At 34.8% G+C, this 19,207-nt stretch overlaps 1 protein-coding gene across 4 annotated transcripts in view; it reads right to left on the bottom strand.

The window, feature by feature from the left end:
• LOC145245954 (DNA excision repair protein ERCC-6-like 2) overlaps positions 1-19,207 on the bottom strand; it is a 110,061-nt gene that overhangs the window by 85,656 nt on the left and 5,198 nt on the right. The window contains exons 2-6 of one of the 4 annotated variants that reach the window (XM_080107723.1): positions 11,175-11,360; positions 8,789-8,873; positions 7,479-7,736; positions 2,981-3,078; positions 983-1,086 (exon numbers count right to left, since the gene is read on the bottom strand). In XM_080107723.1, the coding sequence (XP_079963849.1) occupies positions 983-1,086; positions 2,981-3,078; positions 7,479-7,736; positions 8,789-8,873; positions 11,175-11,208 (579 nt within the window). In that variant the 5' untranslated portion in view covers positions 11,209-11,360. Of the gene's footprint in view, positions 1-982; positions 1,087-2,980; positions 3,079-7,478; positions 7,737-8,788; positions 8,874-10,671; positions 11,361-19,207 lie in introns of those variants that run through there. The other 3 variants (XM_080107722.1, XM_080107724.1, XM_080107725.1) reach the window with 3 other exon arrangements.

Below are 19,207 nucleotides of genomic sequence, written 5' to 3'. Positions count from 1 at the left end.
GACGATTTAGTAATTTAATTTCCAATATACAGGGTATTTGCATGTCATTTATCTCCAAAGTTTACTAGTCTTTTACTTTTTTAAATTTTTAGGAGTGAAGAGATTTTGTCTACTATTCTCTTTTGCCTCGACAGAGATTGTGTCTTCATAACAGTTTTCTTTGGGGTTTTTTTTTTGTCAAAAAAAGGGAGTCCTGCTGGCCTATACACACAAGTGGAAAACGAGGCAAGTTATGTATACTACCATAACCTTTCATAGAGACAGGGAAATGGCTAGTTCCTTTCCCTAATCATTATGATTTCAATTGTGTGAAGATTTGAAAAGTGGGAGGAGGCAGGGGTAGGTTCTTTCATTCTCCTTTTCTTTATTGTTTTGTTTTCCTATCTTCTAAACTGAGAAACAAATAAAATTTAAAAGAACACGTTTTTACTCAGTGATATTTTATTTGCAAGAGGAGTCTAGTTTTAAGATTATGCAATCATAGCATTTGAGCACTTGCATTTGTATGGGTGATAATCCTAGAAAATCCTTGCGGTTCATTGCAAAAGAATCCCAGGAACAATCTGAAATATTGTCCACAAAGACATCAGATACAAGTTTTATGCAATGAGTAACAGTTATTTTATATAAGAAAAGATAATGAAAAATTGCTTAAACAAGTTAAAAAATTTTCATAATCATACACTTTCTGAATCTGATGACTCGGAAGGAGATTAAATCTGGATAGTATAGGGAGATGTATGCAGAACAAGAGACTTGATGGTATTAAGATGAACATGGGAGGAAATGATAAAGATGGACTTGAGAGGAAGTTTGAATAAAAGTGAAAAAAATATTTTAAAAAACACACACATAAGGACAAAATTATTTTTTTATTATCTGCTTAAATACAGCAGATGAGATTTCATATCAACAAAAATTCACCTATGAATGAATATTCTTCTGGTTGGTAGTAAATTAGGTACATTTTGCTTTGACTTACTTGATAGATGTGGTCTGCTTCCGGTTTACTGAGCACATATGGCACTTTCTCGCCCACAGCTTTGAAGTTGAACCGAGGTTTTTCCAGATCAATTTCATCAAAACCTTCAGAATTGAACAAACAGAAATAAATCTCAAAACTTGCATCAAATTTAGTAATCAAATAAGAAAATACAACAAACATTATTGATTTCATTTAATGGCACTTTTGAACACAGTTAGTGCTCATTGTAGACACAAGAAAATATTATTTCTAAAACTTCATAAAACACACATCTTATTATGGAAAAGACTTGAATGTATAGCAGACACCACCCTCAGGTGTCTTCAGTATCTCTGTACAGGGCTTTGTCAGAGACACTCATATGAGGATACTTCCTATTTGTAATAAACTTTGACTAAATATTCAAAAACATAGTATGCTGTCTCCTTAGGCCATCTAACACATACCCTTGCATTTCAGACAGAGACACCCCTTCTATTAATAAAAAGTAACTTTGAGTAACAAATAAGAAACCATTGACAATGATTAACTATAAAGAATATAGATAACAATAAGACTAAATACTGACAAGCCAGCATTCAGTAAAAAAAGGGACATTCAACCTATTTATACACCAGATGAGGTAATCAATGGTGTAAATCTATCTGTCTCTGGAAGTGGGCATTCATTCATGACAGAGGCCACTAAGGTTAGTCATCAGGCTTTGCTAAAAAAGTTCATAGCCTTCAATCTCCATCATGTGCATTAACTCAAAGCAGAAAAAATAAGAGGGTTAAAAGCATAGCCATGATCTGCACTTTAAGGAGTGGTTAGAATTGCACTTTACGGGTTGATGCAAGTTTGATGGGTTATAGTCAAAATTGTTTTCTGCTTTTGATTTTTGATTTCTGCTGTCCATTTGGCTAGATTATTAGATATGTTCAAGCAGACAAGAAAACCATTCTTAACATAAAGAAGTGCAGGGGAGGGGGCTTTCATGTTATCTGAGAGAAAAAGAATCATCTATATATATAAAAGCGAAAATGTATGTATGTATGTATGTATGTATGTGTGTTCGCTTTTTCTGTATGTCAACAAAAGGCTTTTTTCAGAAGCGGTCGCTCGCTTCACAACTTTTTAAAACTTTTTATATCACATATAAATCATAATATCTCACAGTTAACAACGAAGCTCACCTGTCTATTTAATTTGCTCGATTTCGGGAAGATAAATATTCAATATTTGTTGCTCGCCGCATGTGGGTTAGTCTTTTTCCTATAACATCTTGGGGGGAAAAAAAAAAGCGTTCAGCTGTAAATGAATACTATCCCGCAGTCAAACTTGACCTCATTAACTCGTTAAAATGGGCATCTGCTAAATAAATTCAAACGTGTTTCCGTTAGCATCTCGCGGTGGGGCAATGGTTAACGTCGCACTTTTTTTTTCACACTTTAATTTACAACTTTGCCTCAAGGATTCGGGTTCGATCCTCATACATACTTTTTTTAACCCCCCCCCCCACACCTCCAAACACCAGGGCAACGCCAGGTACCCCTCGCTAGTCAATCAGAAAAGACCATATCTTGCTTGTCACCATTGTCCTGTCTGTTGGACAGAAACCAGAAGTAAAAAAAAAGCAGATAATCTTGACTATAACCGTTTGATGAATAAATCCCATAATGAAACTTCTTATTTTTTGTATTATTTGGATTGTTCTCATCTTGGTTGTTTTTCTCACAACATTTTGACCATCTTCAGGTGCATTCACACTGGATGTTTGTTATTGGTGAATGGTGAAAAATGTTTTGTTTTGTGTTGTTTTTTCAATGAACATAGTTGTTAGAAATTCAAATGCAAATAGCGCCAAGTCTATTTCTTTTTTTCATAAATCCAGGTCCATCCGATTTTTTTTGCATGAAACTTATTATGTTATTTTTATGAAACTTCTTAATATGTTATTTTTTTCTCCAACAATGATCTTGCAAAGTTACTTTGTAATATGAATCATTTACTTACCATCAAATCCACTGGTTCCAGCTTTACTCAAAAGAATCTCTGATTTTTTTTCTGTTGTAATAGATGTTCCTCTCTTGTATTTTTGTTCATCTGTTTTACTAAATGAAATTTCATGAAAAACATTTTAAGTTCTTGTAATTTATAAACCAATTTCTGAGTTTGTTTTTAATGCACAAAGAAAATTTGATTTTCACTAAGGAACAAAATTGAATCCTTTAAATAGTTGGTACTTTTACAGATTTTGATCTGCACATATCAATTTTTTTGTTGCTGTTCAAAATTAAAGTTTTAATTTTTTTATCAAAGAAAATTTAAAGAAAAAGTTTGTACACCTCCATCCGTCGCTTATTTTGTAATAATGCATCTTTGCAATGATGCATCTAATGATGCATATAATGCAATTCCTTTTGGATCCATTTGTCTAACATTAATTAATAGTATTGTTAGTCTCCATGCTTTCCATGTAATATCTAGTTTCTTTTGTTTTTGTTTTGTTTTTTTTTTCGTCCAATAGTCGTCTCCTCTTTGCATCTTACGTCAGATTAGAAGCAAACCCAAGTGGTTAATGTCATGTTCCGAGCAAAGCCGAGTAGACGCTTAGATACATCCAATCCGAAATCAGCACAAGTACCTAAAAATTGTTAATCTATATTTTATTGTTTGGATTATTATCTGCAACAAGGAGGTTATGTTTTAGATTGAGTTTATTTATCACTATGTTTGCTGGTTTATGTACAGTCACATCACTTGACCAATCATCACCAAACTTGATTAAAAATATAATATAAAAGTATGCAGTCTCATGGCTGACTTATGTTCATGTTCAGATTACTCTTCTCATCTTGGGTATTTTTTTCACAATATTTAAACCACGTAACCTACGCCTTTTGTCAGGCGGTTTTTTTTTAACACAGGAATCTTGGTATTATTTGGATTATTCAGACTACTGTTTTGATCTTTGGTGTTATTTTCATGTTCCAGATGATATAACGTCTGACATTCTTCAGGTGTATCTTGTCGAACTCGGGAATCTCTCTGTCAAACTCTGCACAGGATTTCGAACGGAACCCTGTATTTAATCCATGAGCGTAACATGCTGCTCATTCTGTCAGCCATGACCAGGTAGAAGTCTTAATTAATTTGCAGTTGTATTCATAGTATCACCCACAGTGAGGATTGAACTTCCAACCTCCAAAAGAGTTTCACTTAGAATTGAATTTTATCTCAGACTTTTTTGACCAAAACTTTGTAAAAATAACATTCCAAACGAGAACAGTAGTCCGAAAAATGTAAAAGTGTAAAAATGTAAAAGTGTAATTTGTACTTTATTCTTGGTTATATTATGGCTATAGTGAAGATTGGACCTTCAACCTCCAGAAGACTGTCACTTGGAACAGATTGAACTCAACACCTTTATCCATTGCGCTTCAGATTCTTGAATTTGCAAAGATGCACCTGAAGAAAGTTGAAGATTACATTGACTGAAATGTTGTAAAAAAAAATAACAACCAAGATGAAAACAGTAGTTTGAATAATTAAAAAAATTCAAATTATCAATCCTCATTTAAAAAGTTAAAAAGTGAGAATATTCATCTATTTTTTTTTTTTTTAACTTTTGTAAATCTCCATACTATTTATTGATTGAAAAGGAAATGATTATTAATATTTTTGAAATATTATATCTAGATATCTTTCATAAATCTTTTTAAAAACGTTATTATTTATTTACTAAAATGTACCTTTCTTACATGAGTCTTTGTTACTTTCATTTGTGGTCCACTTTCTTTCTTTCTTAAACTATTGAAGGAGTAAAAAAAGAAAAGAAAAAAGAAGGAAAAAATGTCTATGTTAATGGAAACAATGTACTCATGACTGGAACTTTATTGTGTGGCATACTTTTCCCCAACAACACTGTTTTCAATGTCAATCTCAAAAACAATGTGCTTGAACTTAGTTCTGTGATATACTTTTCTCCAACAGCACTTCCAATCTTGTAAGCAATATGCATGCTATTGGGACTTAGTTATGTGGTATATTTTTCTCCAACAACACTAACAGAAAGACTTACGATATTAAAATCCATCATTCATCAGCATTTAATTAAATACTTAATGTCATATGTATTTTTTACTTTTCATTTTTTTTTTAAATTTAGCACTAACTGCCTGTACTAAGAATTAAACCATCAACCTCCAGAAGACTGCCAATTAGAACTGGTTATTACTTAGCACTTTATCGATTATGTCACGGGCGATACTAAGAATACAATTATATAATACAAATTGCTTAAGAATTCTATCCCGTCATGGCTGACAGAATGAGAACAAGCTCTGGATTAAATAAAGGGTTTCGTTTAAAATTCTGTGTAGATTCCCAAGTTTGACAGAAGGATTCTAGAGTTCAGCAAGGTTGTCGTGACTCACAGACTTTCTTTTATTGCCCCTCATCTTTCCCTTTCTTTGGAGGGGACAACTTGTGACCCTTCACCGCTAACACTGGGGCTTGCCTTTTTCCCTTTCCATGGGTTGACGGCCATGAGGATTTAGCTGCTAATGTCTCCACCTTTCTCTCCTCGACGTCAGACCTTAGCTATAAGTTTTTTCCCTTTAATCGTTTCCACATTGGGACTTTGAATAATTTCTTACTTTCTATTTTATTAGTATTTTGGACTTATTCAATTTCGACGTATTTTGAAGCATTTACTGCTTTCCCCTTCCACACCAAGCTTCACGCTAATTCTGTTTTATTCTTTCTGTTTTCAGTTTTTACCTTCATTTTTAATAAACCTGTTGATTCAACGACAAACTGTCTTCAGAATTTTGATTTTGGAGAAGTGTTTATACTTTCTGTCGTAAGACTTAAAACACTCTAGACAATGGAGCATGTGGTCTTTACAGGACAGAACAGTAAAAAAGCGAAGCCGACCGAGTAGGATTGAAGCAATCTCCAGAACTTTTTACCTCACCAACGCTACAAGGAATATTGGCCACTTCAACAACAAGCTGTGGATTAAATAAAGGGTTTCGTTCAAAATTCTGTACAGATTCCTAAGTTTGACAGAAGGATTCTAGAGCCCAGCAAGGTACACCTAAAGAAGATTGGAAGTTAAATCGGCCGAATTAAATAATTTGTAAAATGTAAATGAAATATCAATCTTTGTAAATAGAAATAGAAAGCTTCTTTAACCGATCTAAATTTGTTATTTCTAACTGCATCTATTTGCCACGATTTAACTTCATTTTTAGCTGAATCAATTATTTTTAACATTTTCCTAAACAACTCTGTTTATATATGTTTATATGTTTATATGTGTTTATATGTTTATATGTTTAGTTTCAACTAAGAAAGTCAAAATTAAGAAGACACGAAGCATGCATGTCAGAAAGTCAGTCTTTCATGAAAAGCAATCAGCTAACATAACCCCCAACCCTCATCATTAATCTTTGGAAATCTTAATCTTCATTAATCTTGAATTTTAGTTTTCAAAAAGAAATATCGGAAGAGGGAAAAGGAAGACAAGTCAGAAAAAGATAGAGAAAGAAAGAAAGAAAGAAAAAACAGGAAAAGAGAACAAGAGATAAAGCAAGAGTGAGAAAGAAAGAGAAATAAAATCCAGGCAGATAGTAACAAAAAACTAAGGAGAGACGGCTCTAGCAATTTGATAAAAAAATTTTCTTTAATAAAAAACAAACGGATTTTGACCAAAAGGTGAAGAAGTTACATCTATGAAAGACTCTAGTTGTAATACTATCGCTCTTCCCCTGAGTGTTAGGAAAAGATTCATAGAAAAAAGAAAAAAAATGTGTTGAAAATAAAAAAAAAAAAGCCATGACAACAGTTAGAAATGATTCACTAACACACAAAGGCAGTCAGAAATGGGATAGATTTGTCAGCTGAGAGTGGCCAAGAGGGCAAGTTATTTTCTGCTTATTGATCACTCTTAGACAAAAAAAATGGATGTAGAATTTCCAATTTTGAGTCAATAAATTTAGGAGTCAAAGTTAGTTTAGGGACAGCTTGCAGTTTGGGACAGTTGATGAATGTTGGCAAGTCATAGGTTCTTCAAGAGCAAATAAGGAGATGAATTGATTTACTGATCGACAAAGTTGTCTTGATAGACAGCTATCAACAAAGTTTGGGGGTCTTTATCACACACACTCGGTGCATAACTAGTTTATACATGATGGTGCACTGAGTTGTGTTTTCTCTTGTGAGTTTGCGCTGTTCAATTTTATTTTATACTTGTTAACCAGTGTTCATTTCACCAAGACAACACAGCCAGAATGAGAAGAGATGAAGATGAATAGAAAACCACAGCAAACAATGTGGGCCAGTGATTATTGTGAGGGATGGCACAGTTGTACATAGTGATTAGCAGAAATTCACTTAAAAATTAGAAATTCACTTTCTTGATTCACTTAAAAGAGAAAAATTCTGCAAAACAAATGGAGGACTCTCATTCTTGCATAAATTAGTTTTTTAGAATTCTAATAATTACCTGAAAGATAGTTGTACTTTCGAATGACCAACCAAAGGTTCATTGGTTTTGTTTCTTTTGAGACAGACCACAGCCACCGGAGATTTCCTTATATTTGGAGATTTTGTTTTTCGTTTTTGGTCACCCTTTCCTCGTTTGCAGTTCTTCCAGGTCTCACCATCAATCAGGAGAGACATTTCACTTAGCTTTCTCCCACTTGTACGTCGGCTTTTATTAACTTGAAGACCCACATCCTCATCCAAAGAATCATATTTCTCCCTAAAAAAAATAAGAAAATATTGACTTTCTTTTATTTTGAATTTTTTACTAGGAAAAGAAATAAAAATCAAATGTCTACTTCACATGCTGACATGTTGTGGCCTGAAATGTTTAAAAAGTTGTTACAAACCTGCCCTGTGTAAATTGTACAAATCTGGGTGTAACAAAAATGAATGAAGAAAAAAGAAATAAAAATGGCCATCTTATCTCTTTATATGCCTGCAATGTTACTACCTAATATGCAAATGTGATGCTTCTGGTTGGAGATAAAAGATCCCTGATTTTTCAGAGAGGGGTTCATTTTGGAGTTGAATTTTGAAGAAGTGAGTTTGATCAGCAGAAGTGCTTTTGAAGTTGAGAGAGTAATAGCAGAGAGTTGAATTTTTGGATGAAGTAATTTTGGCAGCAGTGTGTCAACTCTAACAATTAAGACTTGACTAATTTAACCACACATGTGTTGAATGGCTTTTAGAAATCAACTCCCAAAACAATCTTTCTCTGACTAGGCCTTTATTTATTCCTTCATGTCACTTTCTCAGATGTTTTCCTTAGTTCTATGAACAGACTCTCCTACCTAAACTGCCCGCTAACTTAAGAACTCTCAAACATTCTTCCAACGCAACTATATCACTAAAATCTCCTGTTCTGTATATCTCCTTGCACTACCCAAATGTAATCTACCTCTGAGGTCAGTAGATTTAAGCACATTTTTAAAACTCACATTACCCATTCATCATATCATTTCTCTCTGTGTAATACATGTTCTCAACTGTCACTGGCTGGGCTCCACTTCCATATATCATCACACTGCATAAACTCTTTCTTTGGTTAACACTGATAATACTCTTCTGATTAGTAATGGCAGAAGTTCCCTTCACTTCCATATATTATCACGCTGCATACATGTCTTTCTTCTGATTAGTGATGACAGAAGTATCCTGAACTTACTCATTTGACTATAGCATTTGAACTGAATCTTTTAATCACCTGATTTTCTAGTATTCTTCTCTGATAATTTTGGGCTAGGTTTTACAGTTGAAAGTTGTACTTACCGAATTCTGATTGCCTCCTCATCTCCTCTTAAAGGCTTAAATAAAGATTCGTCTGCTTTATCACTGGTAGATGACATTATCACATCTGAAGCAGAAATGTTTTCTGTTACATAGCCAATCAAATAAAGTATAGTTGTGACACATCAAGGAACTTGCTGTTGTAATTTTAATTGAGTTAAATTATGGAATAATTAATTTAAAAAATTAAGGGTTCACACATTTTGAACTAATAAAATATCACCAAATTTTATTAAATGAACAATTTAGTCCAAAAGGTCATATGTTTCATATCAGAGTGACAGACAAGACGAGGACATCTCAATGGTTTGAGTGAATTTTTAAAACAACAATTTTGAAGAATCATTTTTCATTTGTGATTTAGAACGGTCACAAGAATGTAACTTTTACACTGATATTAAACTATCAATTAAACAGAATTCTCAGGAGATAATTTTCAGTAACAAACTAAATTATGATTACAATTGAAAAATCCTGTAGACACATTTTCCATTCGATAAACAATTTTCTGGGAAACATAATGAAAGTAGTACTGAATCTTTAAGTTTCTTTCTAACCTAAGACAGCTGAGGACACGTCCTTTAAAACTTCAAATATATTCGATTTTGATATATCAACAAATACTAAGACTAATTTTGAAATAGCACCCAGACCAATATTGGGTTTCAGAATCAAGGTAACCTTTTTAGGTGAAACAAAGACTTTTATTTCACAACCAATCATAAGAAAGCAAAAAATGTGACACAAATTGTGATTAAGTAGTGAATCGTAAAATTCTAAATTTCCCAACAAAACAACACTTGAAGAATTAATGACATTAGTGAGTAAAACAGAACACAGTCGCTCAGTCTGAGAGATAAACATATACTGATCAACAAGAGAGGGGTTAAACTTGGATCTAAAAATATGTGCATTACTTAAAATGAAAAAAAAAGATAGTAAGCCTAGATAATGAAGTTATGATAATGGTTAGAAATGATTCAGCAGGGGGCACAAAGACAGTCAGATATAGGATAGATTTGGCAGCTGGGAGAGGCTGAGAGGGTGAGTCATTTTTTGCTTATTGGTTACTCTTAGACAAAAATACAGACATAGGATTTCCGATTTTGAGTCAATAAAATTGTTATGTAAATTAGTGTAATGCAATGTAGATTAGTGTAATATAATGTAGATTAGTGTAATGCAATGTATATTAGTGTCATGTAATATAGATTAGTGTAATGTAATGTAGATTAATGTAATGCAATGTAGATTAGTGTAATGTCATGTAGATTAATGTAATGCAATGTAGATTAGTGTAATGTCATGTAGATTAGTGTAATGTCATGTAGATTAATGTAATGCAATGTAGATTAGTGTGATGCAATGTAGATTAGTGTAATGTCATGTAGATTAGTGTAATGTAATGTAGATTAGTGTAATGTAATGTAGATTAGTGTAATGCAATCTATATTAGTGTAATGTAATATAGATTAGTGTAATGCAATGTAGATTAGTGTGATGCAATGTAGATTAGTGTAATGTCATGTAGATTAGTGTAATGTAATGTAGATTAGTGTAATGTAATGTAGATTAGTGTAATGCAATCTATATTAGTGTAATGTAATATAGATTAGTGTAATGTAATGTAAAAGTGTTGTTTGAAATTCTTTTTTTCTTTTACTAGTAACAATCACTGTCTATCAGGTTGCATACATCTAGGCACATTTTCTTAAAAATTCAAGGCAAAGTCTTACAACTCTAATCTTAGCTTTCTGCAACCATTGGATTCTTTTTTTACTGGCTTTTGTTTACAACTCTTCTCATTCACCACAATAATGTATCTGCTTATATTAATCTGAGCATCCAGCAACTTCTCTATTTACCTGAACTTGCTCCATGTGACTTTTCTTCTGCCCCCAAACTCCAGGAGACCTGCTTTGAATGGGTAGAGGCCATCAAAACAATCATAATGATGGAGCGGAGTGGTATCTTAGAAGAATCCGTAGCAGTGCATAGAAGCATGGAAGAGAAAGATGACAAACTGCATTAGTGTAAAAATGCACAATGCTGCATGTTTAATCTAGATGCATAGTTACATGTTACAAATGACAGGCCTGCAATGCGAAGAATTTTTAACTAAGAAAAAAGATCACTCAAGAAATCGTCTGACCTCTTTGAAAAAATAATGGAAGGCAGACCACTTGAAATTCTACAGAATTTATGTCCACCCATTTTTTATATTATCGATTAAATAGTCAATAATTCTCAAATGCTCTTGCATTGTGGGTTAAGGGTAGAAGTTCCTTGAACTTACTCTCCATTGAGAAACTTTAATCTAAAGAGAAAATAATTCTGCATATTAGGAGATAACCAAAGTTAAACTTACTTGGAGATGACAAGAAAAGATCATCAACTTTCATTTCTTCAGTCTATTCTTCAAACAATCCATCATATTTGACAACAGCAGTCATAGAATTGTTGTCACATTTCCAAACTTATTTTATGGTGGTTTTATATCCATTCCCATCACCAGATTGAAGCCCAAGACATTTCTCTCATCTTCACCAGACAACTGTCAGTATAAAATAACAAGAACAATATTAACTTAAAACATGAAAATAAAAAAGTAACAATAGTACCGAGAGAGCACAGATATCATGTAAAGCCCAATAATAACACACCTGGTTAGCAAATATAAGCATTGGAACAAACATGGACTATTACTGCATTTCAACCTTGTACCATAGATGCAGAAAACAAATATCATCTAACATGATATATTGGGAGTATACAACTGTAATCTAAGCTTTTATATTACAAAAACACATAAAAGTTCACAATTATTATCCATAGCTTGTAAGTTGCTTGTGCTTGTATGTGACCCTTCTCATGACCCTTCCAAATTGAGCCTATCATCCTGAAATCAAATCACGTATGCACCGTTTCCATGGCCCTTCCATATAGGCCTTCCGCGCTGAAATTAAAGCTCTTCGTTTATACCTTCAAAAAGAAATAAGCCAAGATAAACCTGTTAGAATACAAAGGAGGTTTATCTGACTTGATCTTCTTTCCAAATCATTAACAAGTGGAGGTAGAAGGAGAATAGAAGCATGAAAGATAATCATAGTTTAATCATATCCTGTCTGTGCATTTCAATTTAACATGCTCACACATAATACACTTGCAAAGAAACTATCTTCCTCTCTCACTCTCTCTTTGAGTTATGTGACATCATATCAGTTTCTAATAATTTCCACAGTCTACTAAACATAACCTTTAGTTTAGAAAGTTGAATCTGACTGAACTTTTCTCAACTTACCATTTTATATACTCAAGGGGTCCAATTTTGAATGGGCACTCAACCAATATTTAACACCATGGTAGTTATATGCAAAATGCTTAGAAAATGGATGGCATAATTTTGGGATTATGTTTTATATGTGTAAAAGCATACATGGCACTTGCAACCTGAATGAACTATGATTTAAATTTGATGAATAATTAATATTGAATGACTATGTAAAAGAATTAGAAGAATACTGATCCCAGGACAGAAATGGTGGCACTGAAAACGAACCCTGTTCGTTGACATAACCAATTGGGCATATTTAACATACAAAGGCATTAAAAACTGTTTTTTCTGTGTCCACGTTATCAGTATAATTCACAATTCATTTTAGCAAAAAAAAAAAAAAAAAAAAAAAAAAAAAAAAAGAATACCAGAAAGGACTATTTGGCTTAAAAATAATCAGGTCTAAAATGTGGACATCAGAGTTCAGAAGTCTCCCAGGACGTGTAATGGCACGAATACTTCAAGGTATCCCTTGCGAGTATAATTTTTACTTGAATATATACACAAATTTATCAGCATTAATCTGAAACAAACTAGTAAACAAACCCCAGAGAAAGATATTATCTTACTGTGAGTCAAAACACAAACATTAACACAACCTGCCAAGGCTGTTATGTCTTAAACTACATCGGCATGCAAAGTATAAATTTGACCGGTTACCAACAGCAGCAGCAGTGTGTGTCTAGTCCTTGAGGAGCGTGGTCACTATCTCCACAACAATCAGCAGCAGCTCTGTCGCCATTGTCACCATCTTTTCAACAATCAGTAACACAGCTGCTGCCATTACCATCTTCTCAACAAGGCCATCACTGTTAGCGCCAGCAATCAACAATACACTCAACAGTTCCAGGAACAAAGACTGCTATCTACATTAAACTGGCTACCTCTGTTGACTCAATGGACAGTGGCACATCCTGACAATTAACAGAGGAGAATACAAACCTCACTAGCCCATCCAAAATAAAAGTTTTACTTTAAACTTCTTTGTCCGTCTTGCTTCCATACACTTATTATTTACCAAATTCATGCCAGGTGTTCAGATACAACAACTGGTATCATTGTATTATGTCATATCTAAAATTTAAGACTTAAATTTAACGGGTCTTAGCAAGATATTAAGCGAACCTTTCATAATTGGTATCTTATGACTGGATCGAATTTAATCTGAAATATTTGAATTTTCAAATGGGTGGTTGTGCTCATATTATGCCCACTAAAAACCCTTTGAAATAATTCAAAGAAACTGAAATTTGGTGAATATTTATGAATTGATGACTAATACCTATTATTTAAATTTCACAAAAATTGGAGATATCTTAATTTCCACAAATTACTTCCTCCCCACTTTGCATAAAACTAAATGAAACTAAATGTAGCTCACATTATCAACCCTTACACCTAGCAGCTAAGCTTTAAAATTCAATATAATCACCTAATTAGTTTGGGAATGAATATTATTAATTTGCCCAGCCGTACACACGCGATAAAGGAACTATGTTGAATGAATAATATTAATTTGTTTCCTGATTGTTTTTTCGGATTAAATTTTAGTTCAAAAACAATATCTTCTGCAATATTCTATATTGGATTATGATGTTTAATTTATAATACATTTGACATTTAATTTTTCATTTTTAAGAAGAATTAATTTTATTACTAGTTCCTTACAAAACAAAACATACCTTCCCTTACCTCTATCACTAACTCTAAGTCTGGGTGACACATTCTTATAAGCACCTATTCTTTTATTTGTTAATTAATATTTGCAGAATAAAAATGACAAAAAATAATTTCAATTAAAAAATTCAAGGAAACAAATTAATATTTGCAAAATAAAAATGAAAAACAAAAGAAATCTGCAAAAATCAGATAACAAATTATAGGGTGGATTAATTTGCAGTGCTTATTAAGATAGAGTCGACAAATCAATTTTTTTTTTAAATGTTGTTTTAAACAAAAACAACAGTACTTACTTGTCATGTCAAAAATGATAACATATTCAAAAATTATGAAAATTCATTGAGTATAAAATTATGTATAGTTAAAAGTAATTTTTATGGAAAATTAGAGGAAATTGCATTTTCCCTAAATGTTTTTAACACCTTTAAGATTGCGAATACAGAGGACATACTTATTTCCCCTTTTGCGAATGTAATGATTGCCGATTTGTTTTAACCTGTAGCAACCACTACATACAGCCGGAACAAACCTTCAGTGGAGACATTTTCATAGCAATAACCATTTCAACACCCACGGATATCAGAACACATAGGATTACAATATCCTAATTTGCCCAGCCGTACACATGCAATAAAGGAACTATGTTGCACTCTACATGCAGTGATACAACAAACAGGCTGGAATATTCCAGGACACCTGTATATAAGGATTCGTCCGCGAAAATAAAATCAGTTTCTCTTCAGATTTCTCCAGCCTGACATGTGTCTAAAAGACTCTATCCTTGTGAGACGTTAAATCATCTAACATGATTTTGCACACGTCATGCACCTAAATTCTCACCATGGAAAGTTACCATACTGAACAAAAATTAATTCTTCATAACCAAATTTTATTTCAAACTACTGTTTTCTTATGTGATGAACACACACACATGCATGCATTCTGCTTACATCGTTTAATGACTATTTTCTTCTCCTCAGAAAATAACCACTTGTGTCCCTCTGTTCACAAAAATCAATAATCTTAAATTTCATGCCCTTTTCACGAGACACTCATTTAGCTGAGCCTGCCTAATGAACATTCGTTGCAAAAAACCTTAACGTTGGAACAATTTGAATTAATGTTTCTGTAACGTGTGAATAAATGTTATTTCATTTCAATACATTCTTTTATCAGGTTATCAGGTGTCGTTATTTTCCGGAGTTATTCATGTTTTTATTTTTATATATGTGAGGATGTGTGTAGCAAAATGTAGTGGGCAAAAATCAGGAACAAAGATAGGAAATAGTCAGTTTCGCCCTGCACTGGCCACCTCTAGAAGAGCTGTAATAACCGTAAAGAAAGAAGGAGACAAAAAAAAAGCAGAAGAAAAAATTCGCCTCTCGCAGATATGTGGTTCATCACAAAGAACAATCCAACCACTAGAACCACCTACGCACAATCTGCAGAACACTGCCTGACAGCTTCCCAGTGACCTGCCTTTATAGTGGCCGGGAATTATATATTTGCATAATCGCGTGAGAGCAGACACGATTCTGTGAGAACTGCATGGGGTCACCGGCAGTAAAAACCCATGGACGCCATCTTGGAACTCTCTCTTCCGCTCAGCCCGCAACACAACAGACGTATCCAAGGTAAGCTCTTTATTTCTCCCCATTTTGGTTATTGCTAATTTTGCTACACTTCCCCCAATCTCATGATTTCAAACAAGGCAGGGGGGCAGTCATCTTTGTCGGGTACTCTTTCTTGAGTTCCTTGAGAGCGCTTAGTCGCCTCCTAATGAGCATCTCGCTTGCTGCTTTGTTACATACTCGCGCCTTTCCAGTTAGCGTGTCCGAGACCCAATGGTATACTCAGACAGAATCTGTCTTTGTGTAGCACCTTGCTCTGCCACTGAAGAGCCAAATTGATGCCTTTCAATATGGCATCCAGTTCGACTAATTTGATGTATTAAGAGTCATCTTCAGGTCGCAGCCAAGATGCATCTTCCAACAGTTTCATGCATCTCCAAGGCTGCACCGTTTGCTAAGGAGCTAGTATCGACCCATACATTCAGTTCTTTGCCGTCCACACACCAATTTCCCCGGGCCAGATCGTCCTGCTGCACAGATTCTAAGGTCTTGAACATCATACGATGCAGTACGGCATCCCTTGCTTGATCACAACAGCCCTTTGTTACTGAACTTACTCTCCTTCTGAGTATTCCACAAGCCACACAAAGCCAACCGCACACCGGAAAATGCCCAACAAGTCGACCACACAGTGAGAACATTGTTCATCGCGTAACAATGCTGGGAGCCTCTGGAATTGCATTTCCTCGCTTCCACCGCATTTCACTGTGTTCCATCCCGACCGTCAATCCCAGCACTAGCAGTGTCAGAAATTTCGTGAAAATAGTGAATAATTCCACCCCATCTTTCCAAGCTTATAACTCCTCGAAAAATGTAATTCAAGCCCTAATTTTTTTTTCAATTAAAGGAGCAAGGACCAAGGTTTTATTAAAAAAAAAAAACAAAAAAAACAATGTGTTTTTTTTAAAAAAAAAGGTTTTAAACTTCGGACTTTACAGGTAAATTTCTAAAAAAGCGATTTTTTTTTTGTTTTAAATTTGAACATATTATTTATTGACCTTTTCTCTTCAATTTGTGATATATAAAACTCCCCGACATAAATTAATTATTTACTTTTTAATAGACATTTCAAAATGAGAGGCGTGAATTATTCGACCCCCTGTCTTTCCAAGCTTATAACTCCTCGAAAAATGTAATTCAAGCCCTAATTTCTTTTTCAATTAAAGGAGCAAGGACCAAGGTTTCATTAAAAAAAAAAAAAGACAAAAAAAAACAATGTGTTCTTATAAAATAAGGTTTTAAACTTCGGACTTTACAGGTAAATTTCTAAAAAAGGGATTTTTTTTGTTTTAAATTTGAATATATTATTTATTGACCTTTTCTCTTCAATTTGTGATATATAAAACTCTCCGACATAAATTAATTATTTACTTTTTAAGAGAAAGTTGAAAATGGGTGACACTTGGGGGGGCGTGAATTTAAAAAAAAACGTTTGTCTAAAATATTATATTCGGTTTATTGGAAAGAACATAAAATTTCACATTGACCCTGAAAATATCGTAAAAATAGAATCAATAGAAAAATTTTGATAGATTTTTAAAGTTTAAAAATTGAAAAATATTGAGTTCGGAAAATTCATTACTGTTTAAAAAAAAAAAAAAAAAAATATTTCTATTACTTTTAAAACAACTGTAATAGTTTATTTTGGAAGTATAATCCATAAAGAAAATAAATAACCCACTTTTAACAGAGAAATTACGAGATTTTTATATTGTATTCGCAGTTTCATGTTAGGGGTGTCAAAAATTCCTACAAAAATTCTGATACTGCTATCCCAGCACTCATGCCCCGTCCTTCAACCACTCCGGGTTCTTGGACTCCAATCCAAACTGCGCTAGGTGTTCTCTTACACGAGTCACAGGCACCACGTCTTCATTGACCAAAAATGCCATCAATGTAAACAGATGCTGCGTGGCTTACAACTTCTTCCTGGGATAATACTTCGCTGATAATTGCTCTCATTATCAGGGGAGCCACATTCAAGCCGAACCCCAGACGGGTCAGACAGTATTTTTTCCCATCGATTTCCAGTCTGGTTTGGCCACAGTGGCTCATGGACTCGTACTTGTAGGTATGCTCTCCTGAGGTCCAGTAGAGATACATTAACACCTTTTTGTCTCTATTCGTGCAGCTTAGCCACACAAACATCTGCGTTGGCCGTAAACGTGTCTACGTAATGATTTAGCTCCTGGTAGTCCACCACCGGGCACACTTTGGCTTTGTTCTGCTGGATCACAGCCATCAGGGGAATTAGGCCTTTGGCGGGTCCCAATTTATCCTCTGGGTACGGCACGAGCCAACCATTATCTATTCAGGTGCGGAGCTCCTGCGTGTATTTTTCACGGATTTCTGCTGGCACTGGGTATTCTGACACTCAATTGTGTAGCCTTTCTGGGGGGTGGTCCTCAGACCACTTCCACGATGCGGTCCACATTCGGTTTTGATGGTCAAAGGTGGTGGTGAAATTCACTAATAGAAATGGCTGTGTATTTAATATTTTTCCTGCCACCCAGCCGCACTGATCCTGTAGGCTTGATAACGACACCTCCCAGAGCCTTTATGGCGTCGATCCCTAGAAGTAAGTCAAACCCCAGCAGTTTGCCATGCACTACCAACACATCGATTCTGGCAGACACACCTTCATCAGTGGATAGAGAGACCACTCCAACACTGCAGTACATATGGGATATTCCACCAATCGTTTCGACATTCATGTTCGTTTTTCTCCAAGACCGGCACCGGTCTGCATGTAAAATTATCCTAGCGCATCATGTATCAATAAGTACCAAACATCGCGTTCCGTCAAAATGGATGTTTGTCACTGGGAGCGTCATGTTCGCATCTTGGTGGGGAAGGAGACTGGTGCTTATGCGTCCTCCCCTTGCTCGTTTCCCGAGCAGTTCCAAGCCCAGTGTGCACTCTCACTGCACCGGTAACACCTTGTTTCGCATTTTTGACAGTCCTTTGCAAGGTGGCCTTTAACATTGCATTTAAAAAAGGTCATACTAACAGGAATATTCTTGGCCCTGTTCTTGTTGGGTGAGCGTGTGGCCACAACCATGTCCTGATTTTGTTCCCCAGTCGTCGTTAAAATTCTTGCTCTTGACATTAGCTCCCCCATGGTCAGGGCTTCGATTTTCGGTGCCTGTTGAAGAGCAACTGAGATGACGTCAGGGAACCCAGTGACGAAAGTCAATTTCGTGAGTCTCTCTAAGCTATCTCCTGTGAACCTGGCCAATCCAACCAACTGCTTGATTTTTTTGGCGTAAACATCCACACGTTCGCCAGCTCATCTGACCATAGTTATTTTTCTGTATGCTGCAAGCGTGTCGTCAGTAAATGCCTCTTTTAATCAGGCCTCAATCTGGTTTATCTTCTTTTGATCATCCTCTTCCATTTCCGTGTAGAGGGCCAGTGCATTACCTTCCAGATATAAAGGTAGCAGACTCGCTACATCATCACAAGTCTCACTTTTTCAGCCATGCTACAACATCTCCCTCGCCAGAGAACAGCTTGATGATATCACTGCTTATCCACACCTTCACCATAGTCGTGCCGAAATAGCTTGTAGCAAAATGTAGTAGGCAAAACTCAGGAACAAAGATAGGAAATAGTCAGTTTCGCCCTGCACCGCCCACCTCTAGAAGAGAGGGGTTTCTTGGCTGTAATAACCATAGAGAAAGAAGGAGACAAAAAAAAAAAGCAGAAGAAAAAATTTGCTTCTTGCAGATACGTGATTTGTCAAAAAGAACAATC

Source organism: Euprymna scolopes, chromosome 23, assembly GCF_053919585.1.
Source record: "Euprymna scolopes isolate OS-2025 chromosome 23, ASM5391958v1, whole genome shotgun sequence".
NCBI lineage: Eukaryota > Metazoa > Mollusca > Cephalopoda > Sepiida > Sepiolidae > Euprymna > Euprymna scolopes.
Note: the sequence above shows the minus strand (reverse complement) of the source record. Positions and strands in the feature narration are given on the sequence as shown.